Consider the following 24,661-nt stretch of genomic DNA (forward strand, 5'->3'; position numbering starts at 1 on the left):
TTTGGGTTCTCGTGGATTCACATACATCTGCCTACATTTGGTACCCAATGTGGGACAAGTACATCTACATAGACCTGAGAAAGCTTAAACTAAGCTGAGGACAGCTTACTGGTTGTGTCTCTCATGCAGGCCATGGTGCAGAGTTGTCATGGAATTTGGACTTGAGCACAGTATGGTACAGTGAGATGCCTCCAAGCTGGACAGCATGCTACATGGTAGATCTTTTACTCAGAGGAAAAAAAAATGTGGGTAGTGTGCTACAAGCAGCTTGTTGGTGGCATGGACCTGCTGCTTCCCAGAGCTGGCAGTGAACATACCTCCACCAGGTTGGAAAGCAGAATGGGGTGGAACCAGCATCCAGGACTGTTGCCTTGGTCCTAGCTAAGCCTGCTTATCATTTAAAAAACTCTCTTGGTCAAAAAAAGGATTACAGATACATAATAATGACAGATTCAGACATAAAAGACCTCTGAACAGGCCACAGCGTGATTGATAAATGTGCATATATTTGGGAAAGAGAAAGGAGTAGAAACAGACATGGATTAAAATAATGACTTAAAATTCCTTAAAAAGGAATATATATATATATATATATATATATATATATATATATATATATAGCCATGTAAAAATAGAAAATACACAGAATCTGGATTATGTATATTATTGTGTTTTCTTTAATTTTTTGACTATTAATTAGCTAACCGCTTTGCTTGGTGGGGGCTACTGAGTTAAACCAACATATATATTTTAAAGGTATCTTGACTTCAAATTTAAGTCTAAGGATATGTTGCTTTGGAAAAAGAGGTTCTGCTTTTGTTTCCAAAGAAGATAAAAACCTGTGAATTCCTTCCGGCCTAATATGGCTTGCAAACAAGACCCCCTGAAAGGTCTCTGTGAACCCTAAAGATACTTAGTCCATAGACAGCAGGAAGTAGTTTCAAGAAAACGACATCCACATTACCAAGAGTTGGGGTGGGGTATGCATGGCCTTTGGTTATTTGGTAGGTTATGAATGTCTGTTATATTTAGGGAAACATAAAAATATAGGACAAAAATATAACTATTAATCACTGATGTTTCACAATGGCAAAGATTTTGGTATAATGATATAAATTTAAAGTTAATTTTCTTACACTAGATATATGTTTCTATTATTTAAAGGACTTTTGTATATTGATACAAATTTAAGGTCAATTTTTTATATTATTATGTATGTTTCTACAAAAACCCAGGATAGCCAAAACAATCTTATACAATAAAGGAACTTCTGGAGGCATTAGCATCCCTGACTTCAAACTCTATTACAGAACTACATTATTGAAAAGAGCTTGGTATTGGCATAAAAACAGAGAAGTAGACCTATGGAATCGAATAGAAGACCCAGATATTAACCCACAAACCTATGAACACCTGATTTTCGACAAGGGAGCTAAAAGTATATAATGGAAGAAAGAAAGTATCTTTAACAAATGGTGCTGGCACAACTGGATGTCAACCTGTAGAAGAATGAAAGTAGATCCATATCTATCACCATGCACAAAACTCAAGTCCAAAAGGATTAAAGACCTCAATATTAATCTGACCACATTGAACCTGATAGAAGAGAAAGTGGGAAGTAGTCTACAAGACATGGGCACAGGAGACCACTTCCTAGGTAGAACCCTATTAGCACAGACAATAAGAAAAACAATGAATAAATGGGACCTCCTGAAACTGAGAAGCTTCTGTAAAGCAAAGGACACTGTCAGTAAGACGAAAAGGCTACCTTCTGACTTTGAGAAGATCTTCACCAACCCCTCATCAGACACAGGTCTGATCTCCAAAATATACAAAGAACTCAAGAAACTAGACACCAAAACTCTAATTAACCCAATTAAAAAATGGGGTACTGAACTGAACAGAGAATTCTCAACAGAAGAACTTCGAATGGCCAAAGGACACTTAAGGTCTTGCTCAACCTTCTTAGCGATCAGGGAAATGCAAATCAAAACAACTTTGAGGTATCATCTTACACCTGTCAGAATAGCTAAAATCAAAAACACCAATGAGAGCCTATGCTGGAGAGGATGTGGAGTAAGGGGAACACTTATCCATTGTTGGTGGGAATGCAAACTTGTGCAGCCACTTTGGAAATCAGTGTGGCGGTTTCTCAGGAAACTGGGAGTCAACCTTTCTCAGGACCCAGCAATTCCACTCTTGGGAATATACCCAAGAGATGCTCTATCATACTACAAAAGCATTTGTTCAACTATGTTCATAGCGGCACTATTTGTAATAGCCAGAACCTGGAAACAACCTAGGTGTCCCTCAATAGAAGAATGGTTAAAGAAGGTGTGGAACATATACACATTAGAGCTTTACTCAACGGTAAAAAACAGTGACATCCTGAATTTTGCATGCAAATGGATGGAAATAGAAAACACTTTACTGAGTGAGGTAACCCAGACCCAAAAAGAAGAATTTGGTATGTACTCACTCACAAGTGGATTCTAGCCATAATTAAAGGACATTGAGCCTATAATTCATGATCCTAGAGAAGCTAAATAAGAAGGTGAACCTAAAGAAAATCATATAGTTATCCTCCTGGATATTGGAAGTAGACAAGATTTCCAGGCAAAACTTGGGTACACGGGGGTGGGGTAGGGTGGGGGGGTGGATGTAAGGGGAGATGGGTAGAGAGAGGGGAGAAGGGGAGGATTGGGGGAAAGCTTGGGGGAATGGGATGGGTAGGATGGAGGAAGGGTGGATATGGGAGCAGGAAAGTAAATATCTTAATTAAGGGAGTCATTTTAGGGTTTGCAAGAGACTTGACTCTAGAGGGGTTCCCAGGTCCAAGGAGAGGTCCCCAGATTGTTCCTTGGGCAGCAGAGAAGAGGGTGCCTGAACTGGCCTTGTCCCATACCCACACTGATGAATATCTTGCATATCACTATTCTGCTCATTTAAAAATGTAATAGTCATCTATAGTAGCTATAGACATGTTCCAATGTGGGTCTCTGTCTCTATCTCCATCCATCGGAACATGTCTATAACTTAACTCCCTAGGTCCAAATGAGAAGCAGAAGGAGGGAGAACGTGAGCAAGGAAGTCAGGATCAGAGGGAACCTTCATCCGACGATGGATGGAGATTGAGACAGAGACCCACATTGGAGCACTGGACTGAGCCCCCAAGGTCCAAATGAGGAGCAGAAGGAGGGAGAACATGAAAAAGGAAGTCAGGACCGCGAGGGGTGTGTTCACCCACTAATACAAGGGGACTGATCTAATGAGAGCTCACCAAGGCCAGCTGGACTGGGACTGAACGAGCATGAGATCAAACCGGATTCTCTGAATGTGGCTGACATGGGGACTGTCTGAGAAGCCATTTGATAATGACACTGGGTCTTGTTTCGTCTGCATGTACTGGCTTTTTGGGATCCTAGTCTGTTTGGATGCTCACCTTCCTAGACCTGGAGGGAGGGGGGAGGAACTTGAACTTCCCACAGGGCAGGAAACCCTGACTGCTCTTAGGACTGGAGAGGGAGGAGGAGAGGGAGTGGGGGGAGTGGGAGGGTATTGGGAGGAAGGGAGGAAGTGGAAATTTTTATAAATTAATAAAAAAAATGAAAAAAAAGAGGGGAAAACAAATGCCCAGAGTTAGGAAAATAAATTATAACTATCAGGAAGGAAAGGGAGGTCAGACATACTTTTTCATAATGATCATCAATTATATTTCATACAGAATATGAATAAAATGATATGATTTTTGTGTGTAGCCACACAAAGCCATGGATAGAAACCTCAAAAAAATAGCTATAGACATGTTAGTTAGGTTTTCTAGATATGCAGAGATGTATTTCGGATGGATAGATAATCTTCAAAAACTTACAGAATATGTCATTTAGAATATTTTAATAACTTAAAATTCTTTGGACATAAGACATCTGTTCCTGGCAACAGCTATTACCTCAAAGAGGATGATGGCCATCTAAGAAACTCATGATGGAGTTCCTTCAGTGTGGCAAGGTCATTTGAGCAAGAAACTGTTCCTGCCTGGACTGCTTGACTGTATGCTATATAAAGTGGATATGCAGAACCCACAGGCAAATGACTACTGAACTCAAAGATGGGAAAGTCCTTCAGGATTCCTGTTTCATGGGAGAGTCTGACAGACATTCTGTAGGACACAGAGAAAAATGACTGACAAACTGCCAATATAGGTGAAACAGTTTTCAAATTTCCTGCTTCACTGAGAGGTTTGTCAGACACTCTAGGCTTATAGGCTGAAGATGGATGCCCCAACGTTACAGAACTTTGGGTGACTGTCTAGGCTGTCAAATTTCTCTGTCATTTCTAGAGTTTTAAAAGTTGTTTACAATGCACTCCCCAGTTACAGAGGTAATAGTATATCTTTTTGGGGTCTTTGATGCAGATGAAGACTAGATAGTTATAATTATAGTTTTCCTTAGTTATTATAAAAGATAATTGGAAATAAAATTTTAGACTCAAAAAGATAGATGTTTTCTTTAGTCAAAAATACTGTAACTGATTCTTACTTGATCACTGTTTTTATTGTATATAATTTTACAATGTTAAAGCTAAAACCTTCCTTTTTAATTACACAGAAATGGGGAGATGATGTAGGATGTCCTATATACTGTGAATACGTGTTTCTCTTTTGGCTAGTGGCCAGACAGAATAGGGTCAGGTGGGAAATCCAAACAAAGATATGGAGAGAAAGAAGGCAGAGTCAGGGAGATGCTATGTAGCCGCCAAAGAAGTAATATGCCAGGGTATACACAAATTAGTAGAAACAGGTTGTGAAAGATAGTGAGTAATGTGCCTAAACACTAAAACCATTGGCCAAACAATTATAATTATTATTAAGCCTCTGAGTAGTTATCTTATAAGCAGCTATGGGGACAGACAGGCAAGGCGAGAAACGGATTCAGTGGGATCGGACAAGATAGAAAAAAGGATCCATTTGCAAACCTTGACTAGATGAGGGAAGTCAGATTTGAGGAATGGTCTAACACCTTTACGTATCTATTGCCAATTCATGGTTTGCTTTTGGGTCAAATGCAATAAAGACAACTATTTCTGGCTTCTGAAATGAAGGCTGGGACTACTGCTCAGTAATGGAGTACACTCAGCATACGCAAAGCTGAGCTTATATCCCAGGACACCTCTGCTCTGTGGTAGCAACAATTATTTATTCCAGTAGACTAAAAGAGCAGTACTTTTACATTTAAGAAATGATCAACTTCCAAGTTGTAAGTGGCATTTACCTTAACTATTGATGTGTTAATTCAGTTTGTGGGAGTAATTAAAAAGCAACAAAGTAAGAATAAAAAAATAAAAATAGCCATTTTGACCTGTGTCCTGAGGTTGTCAGTTATCACACTACTGTGTTACCAGTCACAAGACAGTGAGCAATTAGAAAAAGAAAGGTATTTTCTGGATTTGGGAGTTCACTAATTGGACTTAACTTTGAGTACTGTTTTCTAATAAACACAAAGGTGCCCATAAAGCTTCACAATATGGATAAAAACCAGGCTGTAATATAAATTTTAGGCACAAGGAAAAGGAAGGGCAGCTTCAGAGTACTAAGATCAGTCTGCTCTGATGTAAACATTCAGAGGATTTCAGTTTTTGATTAATGAATGGCCTGCTTAGCAGTTAGGGACTTGGAATGGGACTCTAAGGGGACTGCTAGATTAGGACCACCAAAGGTAGGCCATACTGGCTTCCAGACTGCAGCTCTATCAAGGAGCTCTCTTAATTCCAGGGACGGGTTCCTGAGCAGCTCACCATCTGCTATTTCACCTCAGGATGAGGTGACTAATAGAGAAGCAACCTTGGGTAAGAGAATACATTTAATAAGTAGTTTCAAAGGCTTACCACATCACAATCACAAGTTACTCCTTAAAGTTTAAGATGAAGACAAGTATTAACTTAGTCCTATGTAACACATAAAAGAAAGGGGAGATTAAATGCTATAAAAACCACATGGGCAAAAGCAGGATTTTAGTCAGTAGAAGTAGTACAACTATTTTTGCTTTTATCACAAGAGATTATGTTTTTAAGACAACCTTGTAGTGTTTTGTCCAAGTGGTGCAAATCGTGCTTACCTTAGAAAAGAGAGCATCATTCTCTTGGTTTTTAGTTCACTAAGGACGTGTGACTCTGTGCATTTTTCAAAAGTCACTCCAGGATACAAAGTAACAAGATGAAATAAGAGAAATATTTTTAAAAGAATTTAACTTTAAAAGCTAAAACAAAATACAATTTAAAAATAACCTTACCTTAAAAAACTATAGAATTGTCATCTTCTTCAAGTGTATCACATACACTTACAAAAAGACCAATATGATGTTGAATTATTCATCAAATGTACTCTTAAAAATCTGTAAATAATATTCAGTTATATACAATAATCTCATTATTTAAAATACTGAGTATCTCCCAAGAACTTTAACTACATTACAGATGCTATAATCATTCCCACAGCAAATCCCTTGAACAGGAGGAGGGCAGGCACTGTAATCTTTAAGTCTAAGTTATAGTTCAATTTCACTTCAAAGTTTAAGTAAATATTCCCCAAGAGGTTTCTACCCAGAGATATTTTTTCTTAAGTAAATTAAACTTTAATAATAAAAAAGTTTTCTGAGCTTAGTTTCTCTAATAAAATCTTCAGAAAGGAGATCAGTGTCGGCTTCAAAGTGGAGCCAAAGCCTCTTAAAAGAATCTAAAATAGATCAGAATGTCTAGGAATTTGAAATTAATTAAAAACGTTAGAACACTAGCTGTAACATGTGGGCAAATATGTTTAGCTTTATTATTCATAAAGTTTGGGAGATAATTACATACTATACACATAGCTGTGTGTGTGTATATACATACATACATATATATATATGTATATGTATATGTTCTTAAAAAATGAACTGTTTATGCACACAAAACTTAAGGACTGCCTTTTCCTTATTTAGTGTGAAGATTAGTTAATGTGGAGGTAGGATCCTCCAGTCTAATTCTGTATAATGAAGGACTGTTTCAGTAGACATAAAAGTAGATTGTTTTGTTTTAAACAATTTTCAAACGTTTTACATTTTGAACTTACCCATTTAAAATAATTATAACTAATTTGGTAGCCTTGGCAATCAGCTTCAATCACTGAGTCATGACACTTGCTATACATAAAAATAAGTATCATTTAACTAATTTTTAAGTAGGATCATGACTTGCTAGGGATTAAGCCCAGGATCTCATCTCACACATCTTAGTTAGGCACATACTTTATCAAAGTTATAGCTCTGGGCCCTGGTTTTTTGTTTTGTTTTTGAGCCTGTTACACCATGCAGGCTAGCCTCCAATGTATAATCCCCCTGCTTCAGCCTCCTGAGTGCTTGTATTACTAAGCCTGGCAAAATGATCATTTTTGGCCATTATTGCCATAATCAATATTGAATTATATTGAATTATACTGCTAACTTGAGCTATTTTCTAAATACGTTTTAATACCAAATTTGGCATTTTAAAGGATTTTTTTTTTACAGTTTCTTATAAATAACATTATTAGACTCTAGAATCTAGGATTTTGTTCTATTTGGTTTGTAGTAATTTCTATTTTAGAAAGCTATGGTAAGCAATTATGTCAAGTCAGCCAAGACAGACACTCCTGATGTATCTGACACCTGATATTGTCTAAAAACACAAAAGTTATGAAAAGTGCACAACAAAAGCACAGCAGTAACAAAGGCGTAAATTCTACTGTAGGGCACTGAATATATTCCATTAGCAAAGGTTAAATGACTTGTTCAAAGACATCATTTGTACAGGTATTTGTACATTTAGAAATGAAAAAATACATATAACCATTAGATATAAAGAAATGACAATGACCTGAACGCTGAATGTGGAACTCATCCTACAGTGCATTTAGGAAGACAAATATAAAACATTTTCCCAAAGAACATGCATGTGTGTGTATATTTTACCTATTGCCAATTATTGAACGCCATTGTAAGCCCCTTCTTCGTCAGTTTATTATAAACAAGTTTGTTATGTTAGACTCTTCCCAGGAGAGAAGTATGAGTTTCCTTGATGGCAGTACTTAGGAAGAATTATGGTGTAAGGCCTGATGGTTGCGACAGACTCAGGTGGGGACTTGCGTTACAAGTTCAGTGATTCTTCACTAAGAAACAGTTGTATTTTCTTGATACTGGCATGTATAGGATAGTGAACTAAACTGTATCATTTCAGTAGGAGAAATCTGTGATTAATTTTGCCATCAATCATGAGTTCCATTTGTAACAGAAACAATGTTAAATAGAGATGATATGCTAGACAATATGTATTTTGTATCACATAAAAGGATATAAATACATATGTAACTATTGGTACAGATATTTGTGGACAGACTGCTGTGCTGATATCATTTTCCCAAAGCCGCCTAGAAAGGCCTCATGAGATAGCATGATGGTACACTGGGGAATACAGTACATTTCCTGAGAGCGCAGAACTGAAAGCTTCTCTCCAAGCTTACATTACAGTGTGTTGAAACATTAAGTCACAAGGTGCCAAGTAAACACTGTGCTTTGACTTATGTTGCTTTGAGAATCTAAGAATCTCAGCAAATACATGTGGTTTAAAAAGTGATCCACTTTTAAGAGTGTATGATCCACTGTGTTAACAATTTCCTGTCCAAGAAAAATGAAAAATAATATTTTGGCTATGAATTTCTAAAATTAAGATTTAAAAGCCTGTAGATTCCTTTTATTAACAATATGGTAACTTAGGGGTTTTACTATGAAAATAATAAAAAATATTGCATGAACATTGCTTACTACCATATATACATACATATGCATGTATGTGTGTATTGATATCAGTATCTTTATATAGATGAATATATAACTTTGATGAGGGGAAAAGCAAAGTCAGAATTTATGTGTCTGGAGCCTGTCACCAAAGATACATCAATATTTAAGCACCAAATCCTTTAAATGTGACTATTCCGAATTGAAAAGCTAGCAGCAATATAAAGTAAGGTTAGCTTAGTTCAGTAGTTAGCTGCATCACTAAAAGCATGTTTAAGGAAGAATATGTACCATTTAAGAATCCTAGAGGGGAATATTAACCAAGGTGAATGTGGAAATCTGTACACAGTGGTAATGTAGCTAAAGGATTTGGTTCTTAATCATTAAATAACAAAAAAGTGTATTTCTGAACAGAAATCATAAGAGTATAGGGCATTATTTAGTTTATATAATGTATGTGTTATGTGTGTATATATAAATAGCTGGCAATTATTTCCAAATTTTGTAAACTGTTCAAAGGATTTGGTTTTAGACAAAACAGAACAAATACCCTAGCAAATTACTTCCCATTTCAGAAATGACATTTGGTGATTAACAAACAGCTTGCAGCTTAGAGACATCTTTAAATATCACAAATATTTGCAGAGGCATATTTTTGCTTACTATATCCTTAAAAAAACTGACTGAAGAAATAGGTTTGAAACTTTATATTTGAAAATAAGTAAACGGTGAATGAAGTTTTGCAGGATAAGGCACTCTCTGTCTGCAGGACCTTGCTTCCAGCCCGAGCTCACAAGGTACTAGTAAGCAATATTAGTCATCACAAATCACTGCAACAAATGAAAAGATAAGCTCATAGAGAGTGCAAGCTATTGCTCTTCACTGTACTCACTAGAGAGGGCGGGGAGCTGATCTCTCTACAAATAAGAAAGGACAGCCATGCTCTAGAGTATGAGGCGGCACTGAAAAGACTCGATGTCAGATTAAGATAGAAGTGGACTACCTATAGCACTGATACTCAAATTCTGCTTCTGTAACAAGTCTGATTAAGGAGGTCGGTAACTACTAATTTTTTTCTAATGAGAATAACTGATCCTTCACTAAACACTTAAGAGAATGGTAGCTTTACAAAACTATTTCAAGTATTCATTATCACAGTGAAAATGTGAGACCAATGTTGGAGAGAATGATCTGAAAGTTCCTTTGATGAAAAAGGTAAGGGTACTAAATCAAAACCTACAAAATGCTTGAACGCATTTCTTTATGTGATATGAATAGAAAGGTCATCCATAAAAAGTTATAAAAATTAAGAGAAATTATATATTAGTACACCTTCCCAACCACAATTATATAAAAATTCCACCTAGTGCACTGTTATTTCAATTTACACAAGAAAGATGCCTAGATGTGGCAGATGCCTTCTACCTCTGCATGTGTTCTCCCAGTAGAAGGCTTATTTGTTGAGTCACTTTTTATATGTTTTATTTAACTGACAGCCTTATTGAATTATCAGTACACCCAGCTAATAGGGACCCACTGCGGCTCCATTCTTAGTTTCTCAATGGCAGTTTGTAGTTTCTCAAAGGCTTTGTCTAGATTGTCATTGACGATGATCAAATCAAAGTAGTGGTTGTATGCTCTCTGAATTCGTGCGCTTTCATCCACTGTTTTCTTCAAATCAGAGTCCTGTGAATGGTAAAAAAAAGTTAGTATTGTATTATGTACTGACTTGTTCAGAACTAACATGAGTAAGAAATGAGGGGGTTAGATATTTGTTGGAACTTGGATGCCAGTTCTCAAAATCTACCCTTTACAGTGCTGAAGAAGCTATTACTAGATATCTGTTCATGTTACAATCTTTCCATCTACCTCCATGATTTATAGTATTCTATAGCTTCTGCTCTGTTGAATTAGAATGAAATCCCTAAAACTATTAGGGTTTGTCCAAGATAATTCAAGAATTACTACCAGTGGCTGACTTCCAGCTGACTTCGAAAAGGGTATTCTCTCATGGCCTATGTAAAGCCAGCTTGCAGTGGCTGTTTAACTCAGAGTTCATTTGTGTTCTGTCACTTAGAACGGCGGAGACTCTAAGCTGTGCCACAACATATACCCATAGACTTTAGGTTTATTTCTTCAAGTATCCCTAGATGGTTTGGAACAACACAGGAAGTAGACTGCACACCTAAGTGATGGGTTGTGCATGAGAAAGCAGAGCTTTCCATAAACCTCCACTGTACATGTAATTCTACAAGGATGAACTGGGATCCTATTAATGTTTGCTGAGTCTCAGAATCATAGATAAAAGTGAAATAGAAAGGGATCCTGCTTTTTCATAAAAAAGGCAAATGAAGGACAAATAGAAAACTTGCAACTTTTATGTACTTTAGAAGAAAATACATGTACACAAAGACTTTTAGACCAAGTGATGGCAGGCTAATACCGAAGGAAGCAGGAAGATTCCAGGATTACATAGGGCTGTAGATTGAAAGACTACAATGTATACATTCCAATAATAATCTTTTTCATTTTATAAAACTCAAGTTCTGTTTTAAAGTGAAGGACTGTCATGTAAAAGTAATATTGTTTCAAATCCTAATTACATCCAGTAAATCAATTTTCACTCTGTAGCATTTTACACAGTGCAGTAACTTCCTAAGTATGATCAGACAGGATTAAACATACTCAGAAGAAAAGGGAAAATAAAAGTGTTAACTTGAAAAGAGCCCCTACCGTCAATAGCTTGGTAGTGATTCCTGCATCCACCACAGCCTTGTGCATGGCACGCAGGGTCTCTAGCTCTGGAGCAGCAATAAATACCACATAAGGCATGAACTCAGATGTCCTCAACACTTTCAATGCCTGTGCAAAAAGTAATTACAAGTCAATATATATAATGTTAGAACTTGAAGTGTGCCGGCCGTTAGTATAAATAGAAGTTTATTGGTCTCTTTCCTAAGGTTAAGGACATAATTTACTGCCTGTGCCCCCTGTCTTAACTCTACATAGTACTTTCCTGAAATACAAAGCCATTTACTTTGTTGAAAAACCAAGTGTTATTAATCTTTGTTCCTCTTGGCTGTCTAACCTTTATTTATGTATCTAGTTATAGACTCATAATAAAGTCGAAAGAACAACAACACCACCTTGATAAAACACACTCCCCATACCCAATATACTCAGACAAAATTTCCCCCAGCAGCTTTGGAATTCAATGCAACTCACTTGTGGGTTGACATCTAAAATACAAGTACGTCCAGTTTGTACAACTTCAAGGATAGAGTCAATCTTAGTTCCATAGAGGTTTCCTTCATATTCCCCATGCTCCAAATACTTTCCAGCTTTAATATCTGCTTCCATTTCCGATCGGGACACAAATTTATATGCCTGTCCATCCTTTTCATCTTCTCTTGGCTTCCGTGAAGTAACTGGAATAAAATAATGTTGAGAACTTGTAGATTGTGAAATACAGACTAAAATACACACTAGTATCTTTGGAGGCTTCACTTAGTATGTGGATTTGGCTAAACTGATCTATCTCCTGGTTTTGGAAATAAAGTTTCAGGTCACAGCCATGCATATTTGTTTATCCATTGTTCACATTTTCTTTTCCATTAAAACAGTAGCTATGATACAGATCGTATGGCCTTTGAACAGGAATGCTTGCCGATCTCTAATTTAAAAGAATGGTAAAAGAATGGTTCTCAATATAAAATCTGAATCAAAAATATGATTTTGAATTCAGCTTGAAACTTAAAACTTACTTATTTAGGAGTCGTAGGCCTGGTGCCAGTGAGTAAATACTCGCTCCTGATGAACGGTGCTCTGTTTTTTCTTGAAGATTCTATTATAGATCCCATTCCAGTTAAACATTTCTTAATTGACAGCCCAAAGATGAGCAAAGTTCTCCCACTCTTACCTACTAATAACTGTTTTCTAAATTGCAATTCTATCCACAAATTAGGAATCTATTCTTTACTTTTATTCTCCTGCTTTCTGATATTCCCAAATATTAAGTACTTAACTGTATACACCATTATCGTTATATCTATTCGCCCCTTTATTCTGACCTATGATTTCCAAACCAGAGTGAATATATCAATTCCAAATTCCAGGTGCAGGGGACCCTTTCATGTGGTATTTGGATTCATGCACACTTTTGGGCAAGTAATGTTATAGCAATTTGGTGTAAGCTAGAAATGAGTTATTACCACCTTGCACATCTCTGCAAAAGTGAACTCTGCCAAGATTAACAGTAGCTTTGAAGAAGAGAAATAATTTTTGTACTATTTCAGCATTAGTCTGAATCTAAGCTTGACTAGACTCTACTTTTGTTAAGTAAATAGAGAATATCTGAGAAAAATCATTAAGTATGTAAAATTAAAGTAAACGATATAAACAAAATGTTGACAGATTTTTAACTTATACCTAAAAAAAAAAAAGACACCAAGAAAACCTTTGAGAGAAAACAAAAAGAACTTTAAACTCAAGAGGTAAAGTTAAAGGTCTAATTTATCATGAGACTAAATGCATAGCTGTCTTCTGCTGTTTTAACTAACTTTAAGAATCTTCAATATGAGTGTGGTTTTCCACACTCAAAACCAAAAACAACCTTCCCCATCCCAAACCCATAAAACCTGTTTCTAAAATTTCACCAAAGACCATACAATAAATTGTCCAAGATAATTTTAAATCTCCCAAAGAAGGACAAACAAGGACTTGGTTCAGTATCTGTAACTTTAATTTAAAAGTTGCATCTTCTGGTGAAGCCCTGCTTTAAAGCCATCGATGTGTTGCTTGAAATAAATATGTAAATGCAAACATGCACACAGTACTTCCCAACATGTCAGGAGAATCCCAGTTCATAGCAAGATATGTTCTTTAACTGTAACTCCACTCTCTACTGCACATGCCAAAAGGAGGGGATGGGGGGAAAACCCAAAGTTACTGTCAAATATTTAAATTCCTTTTCATTTTCAGAACAGATAGAGCAGAATGACTCTACTTATTCCTTAGGCTTCTACACAGAACAATTAAATAGTGGGACTTCTTAGAAGTGAAAATTTAAGGCTCTGGTAAAATTCTAAATTTTAGCAGTAAAGAGTCAACAAAGAAACACTCCATGTGTTAACAAAGCCCAAGGGCATAATACTAAAAGCAAAACAAAACAGGACTTATAGCTTATCTTCCGAAGACAACATTGTCTATCACATTTTTGCAATATATTTAAAAATCATAATAAATCATCTCAATGCCACCAATCTCACCTGACAATGAGTACTACAATATTATATGGAAACACTCAGGCAGTCCTACTTTATGGCCAAGCTATGGTCACTGCAGCCTTACCTGTAGTACCCAAGGTAGGGATATAACTGAAGTGCCCATCAATGAATAAAAGATTTTTAAAATACTGTACATACTTTAATATATTTATATTCTTATATAAATAGAAGCTATTGAGTGAATAAAAATTTAGTGGTGGTAAGATATTCATAAAAGTTATCATTGAGACACTTTGAAGTATTCCTAACTCAGTATGAAGTACATTTAAACGGCTGTGCAACTAATAAATCAATATACTATCTACTTTCAGATTCTTCTCAGCATTCCAAACTCTGTATTCCAAATAACCAATCCCTCCCCATTATGGTAATTCATCTCCCGCCCCAGCATCCGAATGGTTATGAAGTGGTACATCATAGTCTTTAAGTTTACCTAATGAGTTAATGATAATGAGCATGTGTTTGTTCATGTGCTTATTTGTAATTCTGAAAGTCTACTGAAGTCCTTTGTTCATTTTTGAATTGGAATTTTTGTTTAATTATAAGAATATGTTTGACCCGCAGCTGTCCCTACCAAATCTCTGACCACTGGAGTCTTCGCCCTGACTGCCCATGGAGAGGTAAGTGTCTGGGTTTGTGGCTTGAGGGTCCACCTCTCTGAACCCTAGCCCCGGAAGGGCCATCCTGTGCCTCACCCTCATCCAGTAAAGCTCTGGAGACCTGGGAGCAGTCTCCCCATACCCACAACCATCCCCCACTGCACCTATGGCCACTGGGGCTTTGGTCCTGACTGCACCTGCAGAGAAACTCCTGGAGCCACATCGGTGACTACCAGTGGCACAGCCCCGCCTGCACCAGGAAGAAGAGTGACCACCTAAGCCACAGGACCCACCTGTACCACCTGGAGAAAGAAAGACTCCCTGAAGAACAGGCCCCACCTACACCCCTTGGAGAAAGAGATGGGTAGGTGCCAATGCAAGAATACAGTCAAGAGTCTAAAGAGCAATATGGCCACACCTGAATCTAGTGGTCCTACAAAAAGAAAACCTGAACATCCTAACCCAGAAGAAGCAAAAGAAAATATCCTTAAATATAACTTTCTGAAGAAGATAGAGAGCCTTAACGAGGAAATGAAAACTTCTCTTAAAGAAATGGAGGAAAAGACAAACAAAAAATTAAAAGAAATCAACAAATCTCTTAAAGAAAGCCAAGAAAAAACAAACAGGTGAAGCAAAAAGTTCAAACAGTTCAAGACTTGGAAGATTGAAATGGAGTCAATAAAGGAAACACAAACTCAAAAAATTTTGAAAATCCAACAAATCCTTGACACAAAACATCCAGAAAATCTGGAACACCATGAAAAGACCAAACCTAAGAATAATAGGGATAGAAGAAGGAGAAGAATTCTAGCTCAAAGGCACAGAAAATATATTCAACAAAATCATAGAAGAAAACTTTCCCAAACTAAAGAACAATATACATATGAATACAAGAAGCTTACAGAACACGAAATAGACTGGCAAAAAAAGAAAGAAAGAAAGAAAGAAAGAAAGAAAGAAAGAAAGAAAGAAAGAAAGAAAGAAAGAAAGAAAGAGAGACAAAGAAAGAGAGAGAGAGAAAGAAAGAGAGAGAGAGAAAGAAAGAAAGAAAAGTCCCCTCACAATATAATAATCAAATACACTGAACATATAGAATAAAGAAAGAATATTAAGAGCTACAAAGGAAAAAGGTCAAGTAATATATAACGGCAGACTTAACAGAATTATACCCAAATTCTCTATGGAAACTCTGAAAGCCAGAAGGTCCTGGACAGATGTGATGCGAACTCCAAGAGATCATGGATTCAAGTGCAAACTATTATCCCCAGCAAAGCTTTCAATCACCACAGATGGAGAGAACAAGATAGTCCATGCAAAAACAAAAGGTTTAAACAATACCTATCCACAAACCCAGCCTTACAGAAAGTACTTGAAAGAAAACTTCAACAGAAGAAAGCTAGCTGCACCCACAAAAACACAAGCAACAAATAACCTCACACCAGCAAATCCCAAAGAAGGGAAACACACAAACACTACCACCGAAAAAGAACAGGAATTAACAATCACTGGTCATTAATATCCTTTAACATCAACGAACTCAATTCAACTATAAAATGACACAGGCTAAAAGAATGGATATGAAAACAGGAGCCATCCTTATACTACATACAAGAAACACACCTCAACCTCAAAGACAGACAACACCTCAGAGTAAGTGTTTGGGGAAATATTTTACCATCAAAAGGACCTAAGAAACAAGCAGGTGTAGCTATCATAATATCTAACAAAATAGACTTAAAACTAAAATCAATCAGAAGGGATGGAGAAAGATGCTTCATATTCATCACAGGAAAAACTCATCAAACTGAAGTTTCAATCCTAAACAACTATGCTCCAAATGTAAGAACACCCACAAATGTAAAAGAAACATCACTAAAGCTTAAATCGCACCTCAAACCCCACACACTAATAATAGGAGAACTCAACACCCCACTCTTGCTAATGAGCAGGTCAACCAGACAGAAACTTAACAGAGAAATAAGAGAACTAACAGATGTCATGACTCAAATGGACTTAACAGACATCTATAGAACATTTCACCCAAACACAAAAGAATATAGCTTCTTAGCACCTCATGAAACCTTCTCTAAAACTGACCACATACAAACTTCAACAGATATAAAAAAAATTGGAATAACACCCTGTAACTTATTGGATCTCCATGGCTTCAAGCTAGAATTCAACAACAACACTAATTGCAAAAAGCCTACAAACTCATAGAAATTGAACAGTGCTCAACTGAATCACCCCTAGGTCAAGCAAGAAATAAAGAAACTGAAGACTTCGTAGAACTCAACAAAAATGAATAAACAACATACACAAACCTATGGGCCACTATGAAAGCAGTGCTAAAAGGTAAGTTCATAGCACCAAATGCCTACACGAAGAAAGAAGATAAATCTCACACTAACAACTTAACAGCTCACCGGAAAGCTCTCTAACAAGAAGAAGCAGATTCATTCAGGAGTAGATCACAGGAGACAGTCAAATTGAAGGCTGAAATCAATAAAATAAAAACAAAACAATACAAAAAAAGTAATGAAACAAAGAGCTGGTTCTTTGAGGAAATCTACAAGATAGACAAACCCTTATCCAAACTAATCAAATGGCAGAGAGGGAACATCCAAATTAACAAAATCAGAAATGAAAAGGGGGACATAACAACAGACACTGAAGTAATCCAGAGAATCATTAGGTCATACTTCGAAAACCTGTACTCCATAAAATTAGAAAATCTAAAAGAAATGGATAATTTTCTGGATAGGTACCACATACCAAAATTAAATCAAGACCAGATGAACAACTTAAATAGCCCTATAACCCCTAAGGAAATAGAAGCAGTCATCAAAAGCCTCCCAACCAAAAATAAGCCTAGGGCCCGATGGTTTCAGTGCAGAATTCTATCAGAACTTCAAAGAAGAGTTAATACCTATACTCCTCAAAGTGTTCCACACAATAGAAACAGAAGGGGCATTGGCACACTCTTTTTATGAGGCTAAAGTTACCCTAATAACTAAACCCACAGAGACTCAACCAAGAAAGAGCATTACAGACCGATCTCCCTCAGGATCATTTATGTAAAAATACTCAATAAAATACTGGCAAACTGAATCCAAGAACATAACAAAATAATCATCTACCATGATCAAGCTGGCTTCCATTCCAGAGATGCAGGGATGGTTCAACATAAGAAAATCTATCAGTGATATCCACCATATAAATAAACTGAAATGAAAAAATATGATTATCTCATTAGATGCTGAAAAAGCATTTGACAAAATCCCACACTCCTTCCTAATAAAGGTCTTGACGAGAGCAGGGATACAACAAATGCATCCAAACATAATAAAAACAATATACAATATACAATTTGATGTTGATGACAGTCAACATCAAATTAAATGGAGAGAAACCAAAGCTATTCCACTAAAATCAAGAACAAAACAAGGCTGTCCACTCTCTCCTAATCTACTCAACAAGTACTTGAAGTTCTAGCTAGAGAAATAAAACAACAAAAGGAGATCAAGGGGATACAAATTGGAAAAAAAGAAGTCAAACTTTTGCTATTTGCAGATATGACAATATATATAAGTGACCCCAAAAATTCTATCAGGGAACTCCTATAGCTGATAACACCTTCAGTAATGTGGCAGGATACAAGATCAACTTAAAAAAAAAGTGGCCTTCCTATATACAAATAATAAAAGGGCCAAGAAAGAAATCAGAGAAACATCACCATTCAGAATAGCCACAAATAACATACAATATCTTGGGGTAACACTAATCAAAGAAGTGAAAGACCATTATGACAAGATCTCCCATGCTCTTGGATAGGTAAGATCAACATAATAAAAATGGCAATCCTACCAAAAGCAATTTATAGATTCAATGTAATCCCCATCAAAATCCCAAAAGAATTCTTCACAGACCTTTAAAGAACAATACTCAAATTCATATGAAAAACAAAAGAACCCAGGATAGCCAAAACAATCCTGTATAATAAAGGAACTTGCAGAGGCATCACCATCCCTGACATCAAGCTCTATTATAGAGCTACTGTAATGAAAACAGCTTGGTACTGGCATTAAAAGATAGGTTGAACAATGGAATTGAATTAAAGACGTGAATATTAATCCACACACCTATGAACACCTGATTTTTTGACAAAGGAGTTAAAATAGAAAAAAGAAAGCATCTTCAACAAATGGTGCTGGCATAACTGGATGTCATCATGTAAAATAATGCAAATAGATTCATATCTATCTCCATGCACAAAACTTAAGTCCAAATGGATCAAAGATCTCAATATAAATCCAATCACAATGAACTTGATAGAAGAGAAAGGGGAAAGTAGCCTTCAATGCATGGACACAGGAGATCACTTCCTAAATATTATATCAGTAGCACAGACACTGAGAGCAACAATAAATAAATGGGACCTCCTGAAACTGAGACACTCTGTTAAGCAAAGGATATCGTCAGTAAGACAAAAAGGCAGCCTACTGATTTGGAAAAGATCTTCATCAACTCCCACATCAGACTGAAGACAGAACTCCAAAATGTATAAAGAACTCAAGAAACTAGATATCAAAATACCAAACAATCCAAATAAAAAAATGGGGTACAGATCTAAACAGAGAATTCTCAACAAAAGAATCTCAAGTGACCAAAAGACGCTTAAGGAAATGTCAACATTCTCAGCCATCAGGGAAGTGCAAATCAAAACAACTCTGAGATTCCATCTTACACCAGTCAGAATGGCTAAGCTCAAAAACACCAAAGATAGCGTATGCTGGGAAGGATGCAGAAAAAAGGGAACACTCCTCCATTGCTGGTGGGAATGCAAACTTGTACAATCACTCTGGAAATCAGTATGGCAGTTTCTCAGAAAACTGGGAAATCAACCTACCTGAAAACCCAGCAATACCACTCTTGAGCATATACCTAAAGGATGCTCAATGACAAGTGTTCAACTATGTTCAAAGCAGCATTATTAAAACAGCCAGAACCTGAAAACAACCTAGATGCCCCTCAACGGTAGAATGGATAAAGAAAATGTGGTACGTTTATACAATGGAGTACTATTCAGCAGTAAAACAATGACATCTTGAAATTTGCATGCAAATGGATGGAACTAGAAAAAACCATCCTGAGTGAAGTAAATCCAGACCCAGAAAGACAAGCACAGTATGTACTCATTCGTAAGTGGATATTAGACTTAAAGCAAAGGATAACCAGCCTATAATCCACAATCCTAAAGAAGCTAGGTTAACTGTGGAGAAACCTAAGAGATACATACATGAATTTCCCGGGAAAGGGGAAATAGACAAGATCACCTGAAAAGTGGGAGTTTGGCGGTTGGGTGAGAAGGAAGGGTGGAAGGGAAAGAAGAGAGGAAAAGGGTAGGGGGAGGAGAACTTGAGGAAACAGGATGGTCAAGATAAGGGAAGGACAGGGAGAGCAAGGAAAGAGGTATCTTGATTAAGGGAGCCACTCTGGGGCTAGCAAGAAACCTGGCACTAGAAAAATCCCCAGGAATCCACAAGGATGATACCAGCTAAGACCCTAAGCAATTTTGGGAAGGGTGCCTGAACTGGCTTTGCCCTGTAGTCAGATGGATGACTATCTTAAATTTCACTACAGAACCTTCATCCAGCAACTGATGGAAACATGCAGAGATCCACAGCCGAGCATTGGACTGAGCCCCCCCCCCAAAATCCAGTCGAAGAGAGAGAGGAGTGATAATGAGCAAAGGGGTCAAGACCATGATGGGGACACCTACTGAGACAGCTTACCTGACCTAATGGGAGCTCACCAACTCCCTCCTGGCAGTGGGGGAACTGGAATAGGACCCAACGAGGCCCTCTGAACGTGGGTATATGGCTAAGGCAGACTGTGGGCCACAGGCAGTGAGACCAGGATTTATGTCTACTGCTTGTGCTGGCTTTTTGGAGCTCATTCTCTTTGGAGGAATACCTTGCTAGCCTAGAAACAGTGGCAAGAACCTTGGTTCTACCTCAAAGCAATGTGCTAGACTTTGGTGACTTCTCACGAAAAGTCTTACCTTTTCTGAGGATGAGAAAGGATAGTTTTTGGTTTTGTTTTAAAAGGACTATGTTTATTCAGAAACTTTGATGACCTGCCAGAAAAGGCACTTGTTGGTGATTCATTCATCATCAAATACTTATTGGGCATCCTGTTACTATAGAAACAAGTTCTAGGTAGTAGGCCAAAGAAGAACAAAAGACACAAGATGTTTTCTTTTGACACATACACATACACACAAACACAAGGAGAGAGGTGACTTACCAAATAATAAGAACTGAGGTGCTGTACCACAACCACTAGGTAACTGGAAAAACTACAGTAAGTTGAATGGCCAGTTTTCCTTGAATAAAAGTACATTTTAAGCATGTAAAACTACAAAAGAGTGGGTACTCTAGGAAGCTACTCAAGTTATGAGCCAAAGGTATGAATAATGAGCTGGAGGAGCTTGAAGAAAAGACTTGTACACAAAGTGGGGAATACAGAGTTGACCTGAACAAGATGACTGGGTATGCACAAAATCCTTATTAGAAACTTCTGAATGCTTTCCTTAAGAGTGTAAATAGAACCAAAGCTACAGAGAAATTCTGTCTCGAAAAACAAAACAAAACAAAAACCAATCAACCAAAGAAACAAAGGGTGTAAATAGAACATTGAATGGAATTTTAACTTCAGTCTCAGACTTCATTTGAGTACTAAATAGATGCTAATATTTTAAGGATGTACTCTATCTTTTGCAGTTTAACAAAACAAACAGTTATCTTGGTCCTGGGGTCATCTATTTAAATACTTCTATCTTATATAGATCCGAAAAGGAGTCAGTGAATTGTGAATCACAGTTTCAGGGAGAAATGCATTTTTTTTTTCTTTCCCTACACAGTGAAATTATTTTCACAGAAGAATGCTCAAGACCTATGCTGGCATGCCATAGGAGTGAGGTGGTTTGTAATCTCACTGATGGTAAAACAAAACTGATTTTCCTAGGCTAATGCATGCATGTATGTACATGTCCAAAAGACAGTCCACTTTCCTGAACTATCTTGAAGGCTCTCTCCACAGAAAGACAGTAAGAGGAAACACAGAGTAGCTAATCTCTTAGCTCTGTACCAAGGATGGAAAAATTCAGAAACAAACAAACCTGTACTGACCATGGACAGATTTCTGTCCCTTGTCATTGTTCCTTAAGCTATTTATTAATCACTTAACATTATGTATAGGTATTACAAATAACTCAAATGATTTAAGCATCCACAAAAAGTTTTGCATGGAATATATGCAAAATTTTTTGGAATTTGAAGTACTCCGAATTTTAGTATTTTGGGGAATGAAGTGATGTGTAAGTATGGTTATCCTGGAACTGGTAGAGACATGATTGCAGAAGCTATGGTATGAGAGCTCGGAGCAAAGTTCCAAGGGAATAATTAAAAAATCTAATATTCTTGGTCAGGAAAATTTGTAGTATGGAAATCTCCAAAGGGCTCTAAAAAGACATTGAAGACAAAGAACTCCAGCAAGCAAGCTCTTATGCAACTCTACTTTCTCTTTCGTTTTAGCACTCACTTCTTACAACACAGCTCACAGGAAACTGAAGTAGCAGAGGAGAACATAAACCAAGTAATAAAATAAGCCATACCTCGTCCTTCCCAACATAGCTACTGTGCTATAGATCAAGAAGAGTTGTAAGGAAGGCAGGAATTGTGAACTGGAATCATGGCTTCAGTTTTGATGGGGACTAGACGTTTTTGTTTTTAATACCTAATAGTGAAATTTGTTTAACAAGATGTCACAATTATGAAAATGAAAGTAACCGGAAAGTTATCGACTCTTCTGGAGGCCTGAAGGTAAAGAAGGGAGAAGGATCACGGACCCTCAGATGTTAGATAAAAGCCTAGTTCTTTCCTTTCTGAGCTCAACAGAGCTCAACTAGCAAAGCAGTTTTTACTAGCTGACACAAATAACATGGATCAGGACACTAGGAAATGAAGTGTATCAGCATACTTAAGGTGAGAGCAGACAGATGTTCCCCCTCCAAACTTAGGCAAAGCTTTTATATTGTTCTATTACTGACAGAAGCTTAAATTGCTCAATGAAAGTTTGTGGAAAATAGCTTCACTACTTGAAAATATCTCTTTGAACAGGTCGCTTAAACTGTAAACTACAGATTTGCAGTGGAAATATCTACCAAATGTCATAGTAATTAAATCAATGACCAACATTAGCATCAAGAATGGGGCAAAAAGACAAGATGCAAATCTCCTCATGTATATCTGAAGTTAGGAGAAAACAATTGGACAAATTCACAATAAGGGACATTTATGGTATTAGCAATTATATTAAATGGATGAAACTCTAAAAAGGAAGATTGGCAAAATAAATAAATATGATGTCCACAAAAGACATTTTATACTTAAAGACACAAGTAAGTTGAAATTAAAGACATACATGCAAGCAGTACCCAGAGATAGTTACACACTCACATCAAACAATCCAAACCCTGAGACAAAAATTTATTGCTAGAGACAAAGAAAAATACTTTACAAAGACAAAAGGGTCAATTCATCCAGCAGCAAGATGTCTGCAAACATAGAAGTACCTAATTACAGTAGAATCTCCAAAAACATGAAGCAAAACAGAACTGAAGAAACAGACAAGTCAATAAAAGAGCAGGAGACCTCAAGGCTTCCGGTGATGGAGAAAACAAACAGAATGTCATAAGGAAATGAAAACTTGAACCACGTTACAGATCAGCTAGACAGAATATCTATATAGCATTCCAGTCTACAATAGGAAAAATGCATTTTCCCAAGTGTACAAGAATAAGGAACATTCTCCAAGACAAATCTGAGACCATAAAACAATTTCCAATGAGTTTAAGGGGAGTAAAATCACAATGCTCTCTGGACACAGTGAATGGAATTATCATTACTAACAGGAAAATCTGGAAAATAAAAAAATGTATGAAATTAAATGATATACTTCAAAATAGGTAAAATGAGAAATCACAAGTAAGATTAGCAAATACTTTGAGATGAAAATGGCGCTGCTTTAAAGGCAGAGTCCTCCTGGGTGCTTGCTGCCGGTGAGCACATTCTTTGTCTTTGCTCTGAAAAAGTATATAAGGTTCAGCTACCATAGCTGTGGAGACCTTTGTCAGCTCTATGGTTAGCTTCAAGGAGTAAAGAAACTTTCAATCAGTAGACTGATTGAAGCCTACTGATAGCTTACACGGACAGACTTATTAACAATGAACAGGAGTGTCAGAGAGAAGGCACCCCAAACTAGGCAACTGCTACTTTTTCATTTGATCAAAAAGGTATCAGTATCAGTGACTGTTTTCATGTAAGATCAGGAAGAAAGAAGGTTGCATAATTGATTTGTACTGCATAACTGTCAGACGATGTTTTAAGTCTCTAGGATCATTGTGAAGAGAAAAATTTTTTCATTACATTTATCTATTTCTAAAACTATAAGTGAATTAGATGAATGCAAATAAAAACTTAAAAGTACAACAAAATTACAAGATGAAATAAAGCAGTGTCTACTGAGAAATTTCTAACATAAATCTGTCTGTTAAAGGGAAGCCTCTAGAGAGTAAGCTGACTTCCTACCTCAGATAACTGGGAAAAGAGAACCTAACCCAGAGAGCAAATAGAAAAGAGGAAATAAGACTAAACTAATAAAATGCATGAAAGAAAAATACAGAAAATTAAGAACATTTAAAAATTTTTCTAAAAATAACAAAATTGACAAATATTTAAGGAAGAATTTACTAAATTCAGGATGATAGAGGGGAATGTTACTAGGACTCTGCAGAAATCATGTGACAACAGAAACAACTGCACAACTCTGTGAACATATTAAACCACTCACAATGACGGGATGTATGAAGAGAACGGCATGTGAATTTTGTGTGAGTGGAGGTACTGAG

The 24,661-nt window shown here is 36.8% G+C and overlaps 1 protein-coding gene across 3 annotated transcripts in view; it reads right to left on the bottom strand.

The window, feature by feature from the left end:
• Positions 1-6,791: 6,791 nt before the first annotated feature.
• Pals2 (protein associated with LIN7 2, MAGUK p55 family member) overlaps positions 6,792-24,661 on the bottom strand; it is a 97,328-nt gene continuing 79,458 nt past the window's right edge. For all 3 annotated transcript variants that reach the window (XM_085691085.2, XM_085691081.2, XM_085691082.2), the window contains 3 exons: positions 12,030-12,232; positions 11,538-11,666; positions 6,792-10,490 (listed from right to left, as the gene is read on the bottom strand). In XM_085691085.2, coding sequence (XP_085547211.1) covers positions 10,314-10,490; positions 11,538-11,666; positions 12,030-12,232 — 509 coding nt within the window. In that variant the 3' untranslated portion in view covers positions 6,792-10,313. The remainder of the gene's footprint in view (positions 10,491-11,537; positions 11,667-12,029; positions 12,233-24,661) is intronic.

This window comes from Myodes glareolus, chromosome 6 (assembly GCF_982192425.1).
Source record: "Myodes glareolus chromosome 6, mMyoGla1.1, whole genome shotgun sequence".
Classification (NCBI taxonomy): Eukaryota; Metazoa; Chordata; class Mammalia; order Rodentia; family Cricetidae; genus Myodes; species Myodes glareolus.